The sequence below is a fragment of the Vulpes vulpes genome, chromosome 9 (genome assembly GCF_048418805.1).
Source record: "Vulpes vulpes isolate BD-2025 chromosome 9, VulVul3, whole genome shotgun sequence".
NCBI lineage: Eukaryota > Metazoa > Chordata > Mammalia > Carnivora > Canidae > Vulpes > Vulpes vulpes.
Window position 1 is genome coordinate 92430983 of NC_132788.1, and position 16629 is coordinate 92447611.

Consider the following 16629-nt stretch of genomic DNA (forward strand, 5'->3'; position numbering starts at 1 on the left):
GGGCTGGTACCTCAAACCTTTCCAAAAAAGGGGAGAAATTACTACAAGTATCCCTGAGTCAGCTAAGCAAGTGGCTTGTCATCTTAGGGGACAATATAATCAAGTCATTCTGCTTTTTTTTTTTTTTTTTACTTTTTATTTTTTATGAAGATTTTATTTATTCATGAGAGACACAGAAAGAGAGAGGCAGAGACATAGGCAGAGGGAGAAGCAGGCTCCATGCAGGAAGCCCAAGCTGGGACTCAATCTTAGAACTTCAGGATCACTCCCAGAGCCAAAGGCAGATGCTCAACCACTGAGCCACCAAGGCATTCCCATTCTGTTCTTTTAGACAACAGCTTTGGCAATAGCCATATAATTTTGACATCAGATATCAACATTTGCTTTCTGCCAGTTAACAGAAAACAGTTTGGGGCGCCTGGGTGACTCAGTCAGTAGAGTGTTTAACTCTTGGTTTCAGTTCAGGTCATGATCTGAGATGTCCTTCTACCTCTGCCCCTCCCCCTGCTCACGTGCTCACTCTCGTTCTTGAAAGCAAATAATCTTTTAAAAAAATTGTATTCCAGGGATCCCTGGGTGGCGCAGCGGTTTGGCGCCTGCCTTTGGCCCAGGGCGCGATCCTGGAGACCCGGGATCGAATCCCACGTCGGGCTCCCGGTGCATGGAGCCTGCTTCTCCCTCTGCCTCTCTCTCTGCCTCTCTCTCTCTCTCTCTCTGTGTGTGACTATCATAAATAAACAAAAATTAAAAAAAAAATAAAAAATAAAAAAATTGTATTCCAAATTGTTCCTTTAATGCTAGCTCCCTCCATCCCTGATTATAAAATAAACAATACATGTGCATTATAGCTGATAGGGAAATTATAAGAGAGGGGCAAAATTACCCATAATCACAAAACGTAGAGGCAATCACTATTAAAATGTTAAATGTTATCAAAATCCTAACGGTCTTTTTGTAGAAAGGCAAAGCTGATTCTCAAACTTATATGGAATTGCAAAAGACATTCAATAGCCAAAACAACTTTTAAAAAGAACAAATTTGAAAGACATACTAATTTCAAAGCCTTTTTTTTTTTTTAAAGATTTTATTTATTCATGAGAGAGAGAGAGAGAGAGAGAGAGAGGCAGAGATACAGGCGGAGGGAGAAGCAGGCTCCATGCAGGAAGCCTGATGTGGGACTTATTAATCCCTGGACCTGGGGATCACATCCCAAGTCAAAGGCAGATGCTCAACTGCTGAGCCACCCAGGTGTCCCGAACTAATTTCTAAACTTAATACAAAGCTACAATAATCAAACAGCATGCACTGACATAAGGATAAAAATATAGATCAATAGGGATGCCTGGGTGGCTCAGCAGTTGAGTGTCTGCCTTTGGCTCAGGGCATGATCCCGGGTCTGGGGATGGAGTCCTACATCTGGCTTCCTGTGAGAAGCCTGCTTCTCCCTCTACATCTCTGCACATGCACTGCCCCGCCCCCCCATGTGTGCGTGTGTGTGTGTCTAATGAATAAATAAAATCTTTAAAAAAAATATATAGATCAACAGAACAAAACTGAAAGTCTATAGAAATAAACCTACAGACCTCTGGTCAACTGCTTTCCTTTTTTTTTTTTTTTTTTTTTTTTTTTGGTCAACTGCTTTCCAACAAGGGTACAGACCATTCAATGGGAAAAGAATAGTTAATTCAACAAATGGTCCTTGGACAAGTGGATACCCACCTGCCAAAGAATGAAGCTGTACCCTTACCTCTCAGCACAATCAAAAATTAACTCAAAAAAAAAAATTAACTCAAAACAGATCAAATGTCTAAATATAAAAGCCCAAACTTAAAATTCTAAGAAGAAAACACTGGGGTAAGGGGCGGTGCGGGTGGCTCAGTGGTTAAGCGCCACCTTCAGTCCAGGGCCTGACCCTGGAGACCCGGGATCGAGTCCCGCGTCAGGCTCCCTGCATGGAGCCTGCTTCTCCCTCTGCCTGTGTCTCTGCCTCTCTGTGCGTGTTTCTCATGAATAAATAAATAAAATCTTAAAAAAAAAAAAAAAAAAAAGAACACACGGGGTAAATCTTCAACACCTTGGATTTGGTAATGGTTTCCTGACACCAAAAGACCAGCATCAAAAGAAAAAAATAGTTGAACTGGACTTTATTAAAATTAATTTTTGTGCAAAAAACTCAGAAAGTAAAAGACAACCTACAGAATGGGAGAAAATAATTGCAAATCACCTATCTGATAAAGGCTCAGAATGTATAAAGAACTTATTAACAAACAACCCAAATAAAAATGGGCAAAGGACTTGAATAAACATTTCTCCAGAAAGATATAAAAGTGGAAACAAGCACATAAAAGAATGATCAAAAAAAAAAAAAAAAAAGATGCTCAACATCATTTATCACTTAGGGAGATGCAAATTAAAATCACAAGGTACTATTTTATACCCATTAGAATGGCTATTACAAAAAAGGGTTGGAGTGCCTAGCTGGCTCAGTTGATAAGTGTGCAACTCTTGATCTTGAGGTTGTGAATTTGAACCCCACGATGGGTGTAGAGATAACTTAAAAACAAAAACATTTTTTTAAAGGGTTAAAATTACAAACGTTGCCAAAGATGTGCAGAAATTAGAACACTCATACATTGCTGGTGGGAATGTAAAATGGTGTAGCTGCTGTCTATGGAAAACAATCTGGTGATTCCTCAAAGAGTTAAAACATAAAAGTACCATATGACCTGACAATTCCTTTGGTATATACTCGATGGAACTGAAAATGTATGTTCAAGCAAAAATTTGTACATGAATGAATAGTCCTAGCAGTCTTACTTTTTCAAGAGGTGCCAACAACCCAAATGTCCATAAACTGATGAATGGATAAATAAAATGTGGTAGAGCCATATATTATTCAGCCATAAAAATGAATGACTGATACACACTACAACATGGATAACCTTTGACAGACAACATGTGAATGACTGAAGGGGAGACACAAAAGGTCACATGTTCTGTGATTCCACTTACATGAAATGTCTAGAATAGGCAAATCCACAGATACAGAAAGCAGATTAGTGGTTTATTAGGAAATGAGGGAAAGGAGAATAAGGAGTAACTGCTCAGTAAATACAGTGTTTCCTTTTGAGATGATGGAAAGTTCTAGAACTAGATGGTAGTGATAGCTGTACAACACTGTGAATGTACCTAATGCCACCAAATTATATATTTTAAAATGGTTAAAACAATACATTTACTGTTATTTGTATTTTATCACAATTTTTTAAAAAGTTAAATGTTTTCCTAAAATGATACAGTCAAGGTAGTATATCCATGAAATATGAGTGCTTTGGTTAATGACAACCACAGCTATACAAATTATATTTCATTGAGATTATTAAAATGTCAAGCTAAAGTTTTTACTGAATTTTATCAAGTTCTATGATGAACTTTTAATGAATCATGGTTCAGAAACTTTATAAATTTTTCATAATTATTTTTGAAACAAAGTAGCAGCAATGAAAAATGACAAATTTTATTTTCATGCTCATTTGCAAGCTGGCTGGACTTAACAATAAGAGTATAACCTATGGGCGCCTGGGTGGCCCATCAGTTAAGCGATTGCCTTCAGCTCAAGTCATGATCCCAGGGTCCTGGTACTGAGCACCATATTGGCTCCCTACTCTGCAAGGAGTCTGCTTCTCCCTTTGCTCCGCCCTCTTGCCTCTGCTTTCTTGCTCATAAATAAAATCTTAAAAAGAGTATAGCCTAAAATCTTTAAATATGCCATTCTAGAAAACTATTGGAGCATAACACAGGTAAAATGTCATGGTACCTGAAGTTCTATATCCTTGGAAACACTTTAATATCCAAAAAATGTATATCTCTCACAGAACCAACCTCCCCGAATACTAATCCCCTGTAACCACCCCCAGGAAGGGTTAACTAGGGAGAAATTAGAAGTCAACGTGTTGTTATTCTTTCAGTTCATAATCAATTGAAAAGCATGGCGTATGTCCCTTGAGATAGTGCCTCCAACAGGCCCAGAACCCTCTATGGCCACACGCAGCAGCTGGGAAATATGAATGGTAGCTTACTTTGCCCTGACTTTATCTGAAGTGAAATAAGGTAGAAGAGCTCTGCCCTTGGCAATGCATACTACCAGGGAACACTGGAGACATGGGGGAGCTGTGCAGCTGGATCCTGACTTCTAAGGAATGGAATTCTTGGCACTTACCCGTTTGCAGTACCAAAAATCCGGCCCTGGTATATACTCAAGGGTGACCTCTTTGTCATGGATCATTAGAGTTCCCTGTGAAGACAAAGACAGAAGCCATCAACATCAACCCCCAGAGGAAGAGAGAGACAGGAAGGCACAGAGAGCCTTTCCAGTCCCCAAGCTGAAATATTTTACAGAGTGAACCTATTTATTGACAAAAGGAAATGGCTATTTTAAGCCACAGACTTGGGGCAGTGTGGCAGAGCAAGCTTAAGCTTAGGGAAAGGGCATGGGAGAAGGTAGAATCAGTCTTCAGCCTTGGCTCTTGTGGGTCAGGGTGCTGTCCTTGGGCAGGTTAGGCCGAGTCTACTTCTCCAGCGATCATGTAGTGCACTTTTGAGAGTCCCAGCAAGTCCCCCAACCTGACTCGGAGCTAGCACACTATCAAGAAGCAAAGTATTCCTTCTGCAGAGGCACAGGAGCCCTCTCAGTTATCTTCTTTTCCATGGCTAACTCAAATCTCCTTGGAGAGGTAGGTAGGGCTTTTAACTGTGGTGTCTGAAAACTTTCTTTGGAACACTGGCTGCATGGCAAAAGCGCCAGGAAAAAGAGGTACAACCCCGACGACAGGTAGAAAGGAGAAAGGTGAAAGCTTCACGGCAGGTCACATCCTTATGGCAGGAGCCTGAATGGCTGATGGTGGCAGCAGAGGTGCTGGCGGCAGTATCACTCTGGCTTGGAGCCTACAGAGTGAGCTAGCCATGAGATCTGAGGAGCAACCTTTGGCAAATAAGCACCATGGGGAAGTCTGGCACAGGAACAGGTGGGGGAAGGGGCTCAATAAGCTTGCAGTTACAGAGCTCCTTTGCCTTTTGGAAAAGTCACAAATTCTATTTCACACCAAGAAAAAGTAAGGTTTGTTTAATAAACACTAGCCAGCAGATACGTGTTAGAGCAGAGGAGAAAAAAATCTCTGCCTACTGACAAGAGACCCTCACCCACACTGGTAAGTGAACTAACCGAGGATGCGACTCTGGAACTAGCCCCTGCGCTGTGTTCATTCTCCGCCCTCTAGGGTCCTCTGTGTCTCCTCAGACAGGGCTCTGAGTTCTACAAGGCATTTCTTTGCAAATGGACCTCAGTTTCTTGCTTGAATCCATACATCTGTCAAATAATGCTTTACCTCTCTGCTTTTCACACCAAAAGAGTCAAGAGAAATATACAGAATAAAATTATTGTCTTGTCAAAACCAAAGGAAATCTGCCCACCTACCTAAGTCTTAGAATCTGGTCTCTGAGAAATTGTTTCTTGGTTTGTTCTCAAGGCCAGAAGACGATGATAATAAAAACTTGCTAACATTTATTAAGTGCTTACTCAGAGCCAGAAACTGTTAATGCGATCTTGTTGAATCCCCTGAATGATCCCATAAAACACATTATCTCCACTTTACAGATGAGGAAACATGCTCAGAGTCAAGGTCACCCAGATGGTGAAAGGCAGAGCCAGATTCACATGTGAGGCTGTAAATAAGGGACCTCCTACCGAATTCATCAACTCCTGCTCTGTATTAAGGACAAGTAATCTGCTCTCAGAAACCAATCCAGGAAAGAGAAGAACTCTGCAGGCAGGGAGGTCAGGGGACTATCACTCTGCCAAGCTCTACCATACAGGACATTAGTCAGGATGGTATCCTTCTGCCTAGAGGCAGTTTATCACATTATTTAAGAACATGAACTCTGGGTCAGATTCCATAAATTTGAATCTTGCCTCCACCTCATGACCTTCAACAAGGACCTTATTAACTTCCATGTGCTTCAGTTTCCTCGTTTGTAAAGTAAGGATAACAGTACGTATTTCATAAGATGGTTTTGAAGATTCAGTAAATTAATACATGTAAAGAGCTAACCATGGAATATAGTGAGGGCTTGATAAGTGTATTTTGACTCCTAAGTGCTAAAAAAGGACCAGCATCAGCAGGTGAGACTAGACCAGTCAAAAAGCCACTCACTTCACCTCATTCACTTGTCAGGTAATATTTCACAGCCCATTTCGATCTACTAAAAGACTAAGTTTTCATAGGAAATGGTCACCACACATTAGAACCTGTATCTTTACAAAAGCACTTAGTGTTAGTTGGCAATTCCTGGGTCAGATCTTAGTGTCTCGGCTAAATCTTGCTGGCCTTTTATTATCAGTATCAAGTGCAATATTTGGTAAAGAAAATAAACTTAATAAGCGTTTTATGGAAGGAACGAAAGACTAAATGGATCCAACTATCCCTGGGAGACTGGAGTGCTTAGCACACAGTGGCTCTGGAGGGAGGTACTGCTGTCATAGTGTGCATCTGTACACCCTGTCCACAAAACGTGTGGGTTGCTATTTGAAGAGTAAACAGTGCCAAAGGAATAAGGCACTACTGCAAATACAGTTATTTGCAAATTTTGATTTCACCACTTGGAGGTGTCAGTAGACTCAGGAATTTCTAAGGCAAGGAGTCTTTATACTTCTCGGGTAACAAATATGCTACCCCAGGAACCATGGATGATTTTCATCCAGGGTAGGAAACTCCTGCCAGGAGTGCTCATTAGCATATCAACTTTGAGATGATGCCTTCCCATTATGTATTACAAAGGCATTATTTCCAATTCCTCAGAGTCCCCTACAGCTATGATAACTCTTTCTTTTCAACCTGCACATGGCTAGACATAAGGCTGCCAAAGGAGACCATTGCTGAAGAATATGAAATAGTTTTAATATCATTGAAGAACAGTCAGTTGTTTTATTAAGAATAAACAGAAAGAGAAATCACTTGAATGAGAACCCTCAGGTTTATCTATGATTTGATTCCCCAGCTGCTATCACATATAGGCTGCCCAGATATCCCAAGCACAGGGGTGACATACACTATGTCCTTCCCTATGCTGGCCAGGCCCTTTCTTCAGATTTCATAGGGTAAAGATCTGCCAGTGTCTCCCAGGAGAAGCAAACTGCAGGGAGTTGGATAAGTAGATATTAATAAGTAAGAAATTAATAAGTATAGGTCATTAATAAATGATTTCATCATTCGTGGTTGTCCACTTTTAAATGTCTATTATCTACCACCTCTACTCATTGGGATTTTTACTCATCATTTGAATTATTGGGTTATTAAGCTACTAAAGCAAAGGTACCATGAAGATCACAAGTCTGATTAACCAGGTCTGCCTCCTAAAGAGGCAACATGCATTTGAAGGTAAAACCAAAGACACCTCCTTTCTCAGGAGTGTTAGACTGGGCTTAAGTTAGATCAAAACCTGCTAAAATTTATCTCCCAAGCCTAAAGCCCTCACTGACAAAGTCACACATAGGTGCTCCTGAGTATATCCCAAGGAGTCTTAAGGTAAAGCTGCAAAAAGCTAGAGATCACTGCATTCTTGAACAGTAAAGCAAGTCAAGAACTAATTCTCCACCTCAGGGACACTAGAGAGGAGCACACTCTGGGTCTGAGGGCTGCTGAACTCAACATCCACATTTTCATTTCCCTTTTCAGCTGCTGCTCCTGGAGATTTCATAACTTCATTTTGTGACTGTCAACCTGTGAAAAGGACTTGGGTCAGAGAATTACAACTCTACCACTTGGTCCAGCTGGCTCAAAACCAAACTTCAAGAATCCTTTCTTAAGGTTCTGGGGAGGTACAAGACCAGATGGGAAGGGAAGAACAATTATGGCCAGCAGCTAGGCATGTTCATTGACAATCTCCCAAAACAGGCATGGTCATAGTCACATTTTGTACTGAGAGCACGGTTGCTGTGTGACAGAACAGGTCATACCACTGAAGCATGGAGAGAGACAGAAAGGATCAAAAAGCAGGGAGAAAGTATGTGAGCCTTGTGAATACAACTCACAGTGAAACATCAGCAATCCCTCCTCGTAGATTTGTGCTTCTTCCAAACACAGGATGGGAGAATCAGGTTACTGGTGGCTGAGAAGTGGTACTGTTTATCAGAGATAGTAATCTTTATTCATAAGGCAATTATAGTTTACAAAGACATTCTTCACAAATGTCACGTTGCTCAATCCTCATAAGTAGGGCATATTAAAACCTCATTTCCACATGGGAAAGTGTGGTGGGATACATGGTACAGCCTGCCCAAGATTACAGAGCTACTTAGCATTACATACAGGACCAAAAGTCACGCTTTCTTTTCACCATACTGCTTTTGTTTTACACATCCAGGGAGCCAGCCAACTCTAATAGCTGCCACACCAAAGAAGTGGCTTCTGATAAAAGATGCATAATGTGAAATCTAAAGAAATTTGCAGGCAATGGTCCCGTGGGATTTTTTAGAGAGACTGACATAGAAGCCCTGCTTATCGATAGAGCTGCCAATCCTCCCCCCACCCTCAAGTGGTCTTTGTGTTCTCAAAGCACAATTACTTTAAGGCACAGTGCCTCACACAAAGAGAGCTGGTAAGTAGCCGCTACCAGCAGTTTCAACAACCCAACAATCAAATGTATCTGCAGAAAGAATAAAGCGAGAGGAATCAAGTAAGAGGTTTAAAATGGATGTATATCATTCCTCTTAGTATAAAAGGGTAGTGTTTACAGAAATCTTTTGCAAAAGCAGCCAGGCTCATTCTTTCTGGTGCAAGGATATGCTATAGTTCAAACATTTTATAAAAATCAGTATTTCCAAAGGCCCAAACTAAAATGAGAGGAAAAGAGTAGAGAAAGGAAGGAGAAGAGTAGAGGAAGAAATCCTAAGGAAGCACACGGAATCTTCTGTGACAACTCTGTAGTAACTCTGTCCAGTGATCTCTATACCCTCTGTTAGACTGGCTTTTCTTCTCTTTGTTTTTTAGAGGTCCTGATGGGATCTCCACTTGGAAATAGAACCCCACTTCAGGGTCCAATTTAAAGTTGAGGAGCAAGGAGACACTGCATTCTCAGCTGATACTTCATCTTGGTATCTTTTCTGGTCTAGATAAAAGCACAAACATTTTTTTCTAAAATGTTCCTTAATATTTTTCACAGGGAGCCTGGGTGTCTCAGTTAGTTCAACATCTGCCTTTGACTCAGATCATGATCCCAGGCTCCTGGGATTGAGCCCCATGTTGGGCTCCCAGCTCAGTGAGGAGCCTGCTTTTCCCTCTCCCTCTGCTCCTCCCACTGCTTGTGCTCATTCTCTCTAATAAATAAGTAAAATATTTAAAAAATAATATTTTTCACTACCTGACCAGTTTATCTGTCGTTTCCTAAGAGGACATAACCAGCTTCTTGCTAAAACCTTATTTGTGCTCTCTGAAGCAATATGGCTGGTTTGTGTTTTACTCAGCCCAAGCCACGAGACTTGGAGCTGGCCAGAGTCAGGGTCTCAAGATGAACTCTGCTCCAGGAACACAATACACTCTAGACCAGGCTCTAACATAAGCAATTTGATTATTTCAAAGGTAGCTGGTGCTGAGAATATATTCCACCCCCTCCACCACCACTTCCTGCCAGTCTTTGGTGTATTTTAAAATAACATCTCAGTTCTTCCACAAAATGCCTCTTATTATGAGGAAAAAAACCCCCCAAAATAAAAAAACCTATAGTCTTGGAGGTTAATTTCATCAATTTAGCCCCAAGAAGACTTGTCTACCAGGGGATCCATAATGACTCTCCCATTCTGAGTCATTGGAGTCAAAACGAAAGAGGCAAAATATAAACAAACAAATGAGTAAGGAAAGAAGTAAATAATTAAAACTGCCAAAAGTCTTTTCTTTCCCTGTGAGAAGGTGAGGTTCTATCAGAGAAACAGGTTCTATCAGAGGTAAATGGAGCACTCAGTAAATTCCTTCACTACAAACATCTTACTGTAACAGGATTCCTCTGAAACAAATGATACAGTATATATTAACTAAACTGAATTTAAAGAATTAAGGGCACCTGGGTGGCTCAGTGGTTGAGTGTCTGTCTTTGGCTGGGGTTTGATCCCAGGGTCCTGAGATCAAGTCCTGATGGAGCCTGCTTCTCCCTTCCCCTATGTCTCTGCCTCTCTGTGTCTTTTTTTTCTTTCTGTGCCTTTCTTTCTTTCTTTTCTTCCTTCCTTTCTTTCTTTCTTTCTTTCTCTCTCTCTCTCTCTCTCTCTCTTTCTTCTTTCTCTTTCATTCATTCATTCATTCATAAATAATCTTTAAAAAATAAGAGTTAAAAAAGAATTACAAAATCCAGCTATTAATACTTAAAATGAATAAATGTGAACCACTAAAATGCAAATATTTTTGAAAGCTTTCAGTTTGCTTTAATTTTGTAATACTTTTTTTTTTTTTTTTTTTTTTTAAGATTTACTTGTTTGAGAGAGAGTCAGCATGAGCAGGAGGGGCAGAGAGAGAGAGAGAGAGAGAGAGAACCTGAAGCAGATTCAGTGCTAAGTGTAGAGCCCAATATGGGGGTCGATTTCATGACATCAAACCTGAGCTGAAATCAAGAGTCAGTCACTTAACTGACTGTGCCACCCGGGCACCCCAATTTTGTACGTTTTAAAGCAGTATTTCATCCAATGTTGATAAGGACCTCAGTCAAGATTTCTCTGGTTAATCATTATTTCCAAACAGTTCTTAGTGGAAGTAGATAATATTTGAACACATTTTACTGGTAATCCTCAGAATTCCCTTTAGAATTCAGGTTTCTATAACCTCCATTTCATTTTTTCTCAGCTGATTTCAATCACATAGTAATGAAATCAAAGTACTCATAAAGTATATCAGATATAGAAACAAGATACAGCTTGTTCCTCACTAACAATTTTCTCAGTAAGCCCTAAAATAATTGTGAAGTATGCAGGGCAGAGATTTTAGTGCCAGATAAAAGAAGGGCTCTCCACCTACTGCAGCCTTTAGTGCCATTTTCTTCCCACCCCACTGAATACTAGAACACTATTTAACACTCTTTCAAATTCTGAAATGGCTTTTTAAAAAAAGAATGTATTTACTTACTTGAGAAAAGAGAGAGAAAATGGGGGGGGGGTACCTCAGGGACAGAAACAAGCAGACTCTCCACTGAGCGCAGAGCCTTGATCCCACGACCCTGAAACCACGACCTGAGTCAAAACCAAGAAGTGGATGCTCAACTGACTGAGCATCCCAAGATGCCCCTTGAGTGACTATTGTTCTAGCTCCCCCGACTCATTTCTCTGGAAAAAGTGAACCCTAAATTCATCACATATGCATGTGAGATCTCTAATTGTCTAGGTCTCTAAATTAAGTCACTGTACAGGAAAAGGGGAGTTTCTAAAATCAATGTGGCAAATATAATGCTTTGTTTTTAAAAAAATTTTTTAAAGATTTTACTTATTCATGAAAGACAGAGAGAGAGAGAGAGAGAGAGAGAGAGAGAGGAAGGAACAGACACAGAGGAAGAAGCAGGCTCCATGCAAGGAGCCTGACGTGGGACTCGATCCCGGGTCTCCAGGATCACAGCCTGGGCTAAAGGTGGCGCTAAACCGCTGAGCCACCTGGGCTGCCCAAATGTAAAGCTTTCTTACTTTACTTTGTTTTTTGAGTAACGTAATCAAACCATTTCTCTCTCATTTGTTTTTCTTACAGAGCTAATGCTGGGATGTGGGAAGAACAGCCATCAGAAATTACGAGGCCTACAAGTCCTAAGCCACTGCACAGATCACACTGCTGAGCCCACCACAAAGGCGGCAGTGTTCCCCAGGTATCCCAAAGAACCAGCAGCTATTCTTGCAGTCTCACCATCGCAGAGATTATTTCTACTGGCTTTTTTTTTTTTTTAATTTTTATTTATTTATGATAGTCACACAGAGAGAGAGAGAGGCAGAGACACACACAGGCAGAGGGAGAAGCAGGCTCCATGCACCGGGAGCCCGACGTGGGATTCGATCCCGGGTCTCCAGGATCGTGCCCCGAGCCAAAGGCAGGCACCAAACTGCTGCGCTACCCAGGGATCCCTCTACTGACTCTTTATTAGCTATCTCCTACCCAAGAACCCTAGCTCTCCTGAAAGTTGTCTCTATTAGCCTCTCTGGACTCAATGTCCTTGCTCAGACATTTCAACAAAACAAAACAAAACAAAACAAAACAAAACAAAACAAAACAAAACAAAACAAAAAACAAAACAACCTGTGGACATACTTTCTGCAGAAACAATGCCCTGGAATGACAAATATAACACAGTGCCACCAGCCTTCTGAACACACACTGTTCAACTGCCATTTCAGGGAGGTAACCACCCACCATTCTTTTTTTTTTTTTCTTTCTTTTATTTTAAAGATTTATTTATACATTTGAGAGAGACAGCACAAGCAGGAGGAGAGGGAGAAGCAGACTCCTCGCTCAGCTGGGAGCCCCATGTGGGGACCCAGAACTCTGAGATTATGACCTGAGCAGAAGGCAGATGCTTAACCATCTGACCCACCCAGGTGCTCCCCATTCTTTTTTTCTTAGGCAAAAAGCTACAGACTCAGGGCACCTGGCTGGCTCAGTTGGAAGAGCATGGGAATCTTGTCCTGGGGATCATGATGTTGGGTTATAAACAATTTTTAAAAAAGCTACAGACCCAATGACATTCTGACAGTACCTACAGGACTAATAGAAGCTTTGAGTCAGAAAAGGTCCATTGGGACAAAAGGTAAGGTCCTAATCCTTTTGGGTCTCCTCATTCTCACACTGAAACAACAGAACTATCAAACTTCAGTCCTTTTTTTAAAAGATTTTATTTATTTATGAGAGACACAGAGAGAGGCAGAGACATAAGCAGAGGGAGAAGTAGGCTCCCCGAGGGGAGCCCGATGTGAGACTCAATCCAGGGACTCCAAGACCATGCCCTGAGTTGGAGGTAGACCCTCAAACACTGAGCCACCAGGTGTCCCTCAAACTTCAGTCCTAATAAAAACAAGAGGTGGCTTTTCACATTTAAGACATGTTAAAAAAAAAAAAAGACATGTTCAAGTCAAATTAGTCCATATTGAGGAAGCAACATTTGTTGAGCTGTATCATGACTGCCATTGCAGAAGGTATGGATAGAGAATGAGGGAATGATCTCTGCACACAACAGAAATCTCAGGTAATCCAGGAATTTGAGAAGAGAAAGCCAAGAGATCTCTAACAATGTCCCAGCTAGAGTTGCTGCTAAGTGCTACAAAGGCACAGCCCACAGACATCAAGAAACTCTCCCTGATCAGACGTGTATGCCCTGAAAATCTAACCCAGACTTAACCCTTGGATACCTTTAAACACCCTCAGACCTAAGGCGTATCATCCAGTGTATTAAAAGGCATTCTTTATATCTATTTATTTTTTCTTAATTTTTATTTATTTATGATAGTCACACACACAGAGAGAGAGAGAGGCAGAGACACAGGCAGAGGGAGAAGCAGGCTCCATGCAGGGAGCCCGACGCGGGATTCGATCCCGGGTCTCCAGGATCGCGCCCTGGGCCAAAGGCAGGCGCCAAACCGCTGCGCCACCCAGGGATCCCCTTTATATCTATTTAAAGGCTACTACCAAAATAACCAAGTGATCACATAATTGAAAATTTCTCTTCTTTATAAGAAAAATTGGGTTAAGAAATATCTCTAAAAAGGGCCAGTCTCAAAGCAGTGTTAGGAAGCATCTTGAGGTTTCTCTCTTTTTAAAAGATTTTATTTATTTATTAATTTATTGAGTGGCAGGGGGTGGTGGTGGCATGAGTAAGGTGAGGGGCATAGGGAGAGGGAGAAGCAGACTCCCCTCGGAGCAGGGAGCCCAACGCAGGGCTCAATCCCAGGACCCTGGGACCATGACCTGAGCCAAAGACAAGACACTCAACCAACTGAGCTACCCAGGTGCCTCTTTGGGTTTCCCTTATACACAATAGCCTGCACTTCTAGATTTTCTTTTTTTTTTTATTTTCTTTTTTAATTATTATTATTATTTTTTAATTTATTTACTCATGAGAGACCCAGAGAGAGAGAGAGAGAGAGAGAGAGAGAGGCAGAGACACAGGCAGAAGGAGAAGCAGGCTCCATGCAGGGAGCCCGATGTGGGACTCGATCCCAGGTCTCCAGGATCAGGCCCTGGGCTGAAGGCAGGCGCTAAACTGCTGAGCCACCCAGGCTGCCCCTAGATTTTCTAAGGTAGTTTCAACTTCGTGTTCTGGACTGTTGAAAGGCTATGTGTTAAGCAATGCAAACTGATCAGAGGTTCAAGAAGATGATTAACATTACATCACATAACTGGCTCCTCTCCAAAAGACTTACTGAAATTATTTCTTCTTGTAGGAAGACTTCTAGAGTTTTATATATTAAAAAACACCTTTACCTCTTCTCTACCACATCCTCATCCCCCAAAACCATTAGCCAGAATAGGATATGAATTCATTTTTTATTTTATTTTTTAAAGATTTTATTCATTTATTCATGAGAGACACAGAGACAGGCAGAGACACAGGCAGAGGGAGAAGCGGGCTCCTTCTGGGGGGCCCAATGTGGGACTTGATTCCAGGACCTTGGGATCATGACCTGAGCAGAAGGCAAATGCTCAACCATTGAGCCACCTAGGCACCCGACATTTTAATATTTTTTAATACTTATTTGAGAGAGAGAGAGAGAGTGCAAGCATGCACATGGGGGGAGGGGCAGAGAGAGAACCTCAAGTAGACCCCCACTGAGAGTGGAGCCTGACACAGCACGCAATCTCAAGACTCTGAGATTATGACCTGAGCTGAAATCAAGAGTCGGATGCTCAATTGACTGAACCACCCAGGTGCCCCTAGAATATGTATTCTTAACAAAAACAAAAATATTTTCTCAGAGGTGATGGGGCATGGGGGGTGAACAAATCCTGATGATGCTCTTGTGGAGCTTCTTTTAAAGCATGAGGACAATAAGCAAGCATATTTTTAAACAAATATGAAACATGTATCTAGATCTGAAATTCTTATAGGGAAAGTATGAAATGGGAAGAGTTATTTAACACTGCTGGAAGTAAAGAAAGACAAAAGGAGAGTGAGAAAGTTTATGCTTAGAGGGGTCAAGCGTATAAGCGATTTACCAGGTATAAAGTGCACTGTGAGGAATGCATACAATGGACAAAGCTGGATGTGACCCAGAGAGGAGAAAATTAAAAACCACAGTTAAGAAAAGTGAAAAAGCCCAGAAATAAGTAAGATCAACATATACTATTCTTCTTGCTAAGAAAGGCCTAGCAGAAATGCTGCATTCTACTTCTGTCCTCTGTAATTTCAGTATGTTTATATGTAATAAGATGTAGAACATCTCATGTAGAAAAATTACATCCAAAGCTGCCCAGATAAATAAAACATGGTCTTTATCATACTGAAACTTCTCTAGCTTCTGCATCTATTAATCCTATATTCAAAAAAAAAATTTTAAGATTTTTTTTTCTAGATTTATTTATTTATTTATGATAGACAGAGAGAGAGAGAGAGAGAGAGAGAGAGAGAGAGAGAGAGAGGCAGAGACACAGGAGGAGGGAGAAGCAGGCTCCATGCACTGGGAGCCCGATGTGGGATTCGATCCCGGGTCTCCAGGATCGCGCCCTGGGCCAAAGGCAGGCGCCAAACCGCTGCGCCACCCAGGGATCCCCTATTTAACATTTCTTAATCCAATTAACAAGTATTTATTCAGCACATCATGTGTTGCCATCTATAGCTCTAAACCATTTGGAGACTGAAGGGGAAAAAAAGGGAAGAAAAGAAAATAAACAGCTCTGACCTCATGAATCTTTCAATCTAGAGATGTCTAATTATATCTGGTGGCATTTCCGTTATTGTACATAGATCTTTGCCAGTCATTACTGAGGTACTTTGTCTGGTTTAGCGATTTACTCCTTTATTCCATATTTCTCACGGCTCTAGTACTATCTTGAAAATATCTAAACAAATGCCTAGCAAGCACTCATCTCAAACACTCAGAAGAGACACAAAGAGCATTTTCCTAGGCAAGGTGCCCAATCCAGTTCTGTGATCTTAAAGAGGTCCACTCAGCTTGGGAACTTGATAGGAATAAACACAAACATGTCTGAGCTGGCAACTCCTCCAGTTTGTAGGGAACCCAACATATCCTGTATTGTTGTGGATTAACATTATACAAGAATCAGGTCAAAGAAAAAAAAAAGACCTTTAACCTATTCCTTTAAAATAAATACCTCAGAACTAGACAACATGAGCATTATCAGATGCATGGGCAGAAATACTAAATGTGCTATTTAATAGTTGCAGGAGAATGTATAAGGAATGGAAAGAAGAAAATTAGCTAGCAATTCAAGTGTCAACTGCAAATCCTGATTATGCTCAAAACCCAAAAAACAAAGACAGATTTACATCCAGGGCAGCAACTACCTGGAGATACTCAGTTAAAAACCCTCCAAACAAACAAACACCCCCCAGCCTAAAGAAGAATTCAAAATGGCAATATGAGTGTCCAAAACAGAACTGAAACCT

At 41.1% G+C, this 16629-nt stretch overlaps 1 protein-coding gene across 13 annotated transcripts in view; it reads right to left on the bottom strand.

Annotated features, from left to right (window-relative positions):
• RBM6 (RNA binding motif protein 6) overlaps positions 1–16629 on the bottom strand; it is a 121969-nt gene that overhangs the window by 21175 nt on the left and 84165 nt on the right. For 11 of the 13 annotated variants that reach the window (XM_025987697.2, XM_072722265.1, XM_072722268.1 and 8 more), the window contains one exon: positions 4220–4294. In XM_025987697.2, coding sequence (XP_025843482.1) covers positions 4220–4294 — 75 coding nt within the window. Of the gene's footprint in view, positions 1–4219; positions 4295–5221; positions 5389–8086; positions 8172–16629 lie in introns of those variants that run through there. The other 2 variants (XM_025987719.2, XM_025987713.2) reach the window with 2 other exon arrangements.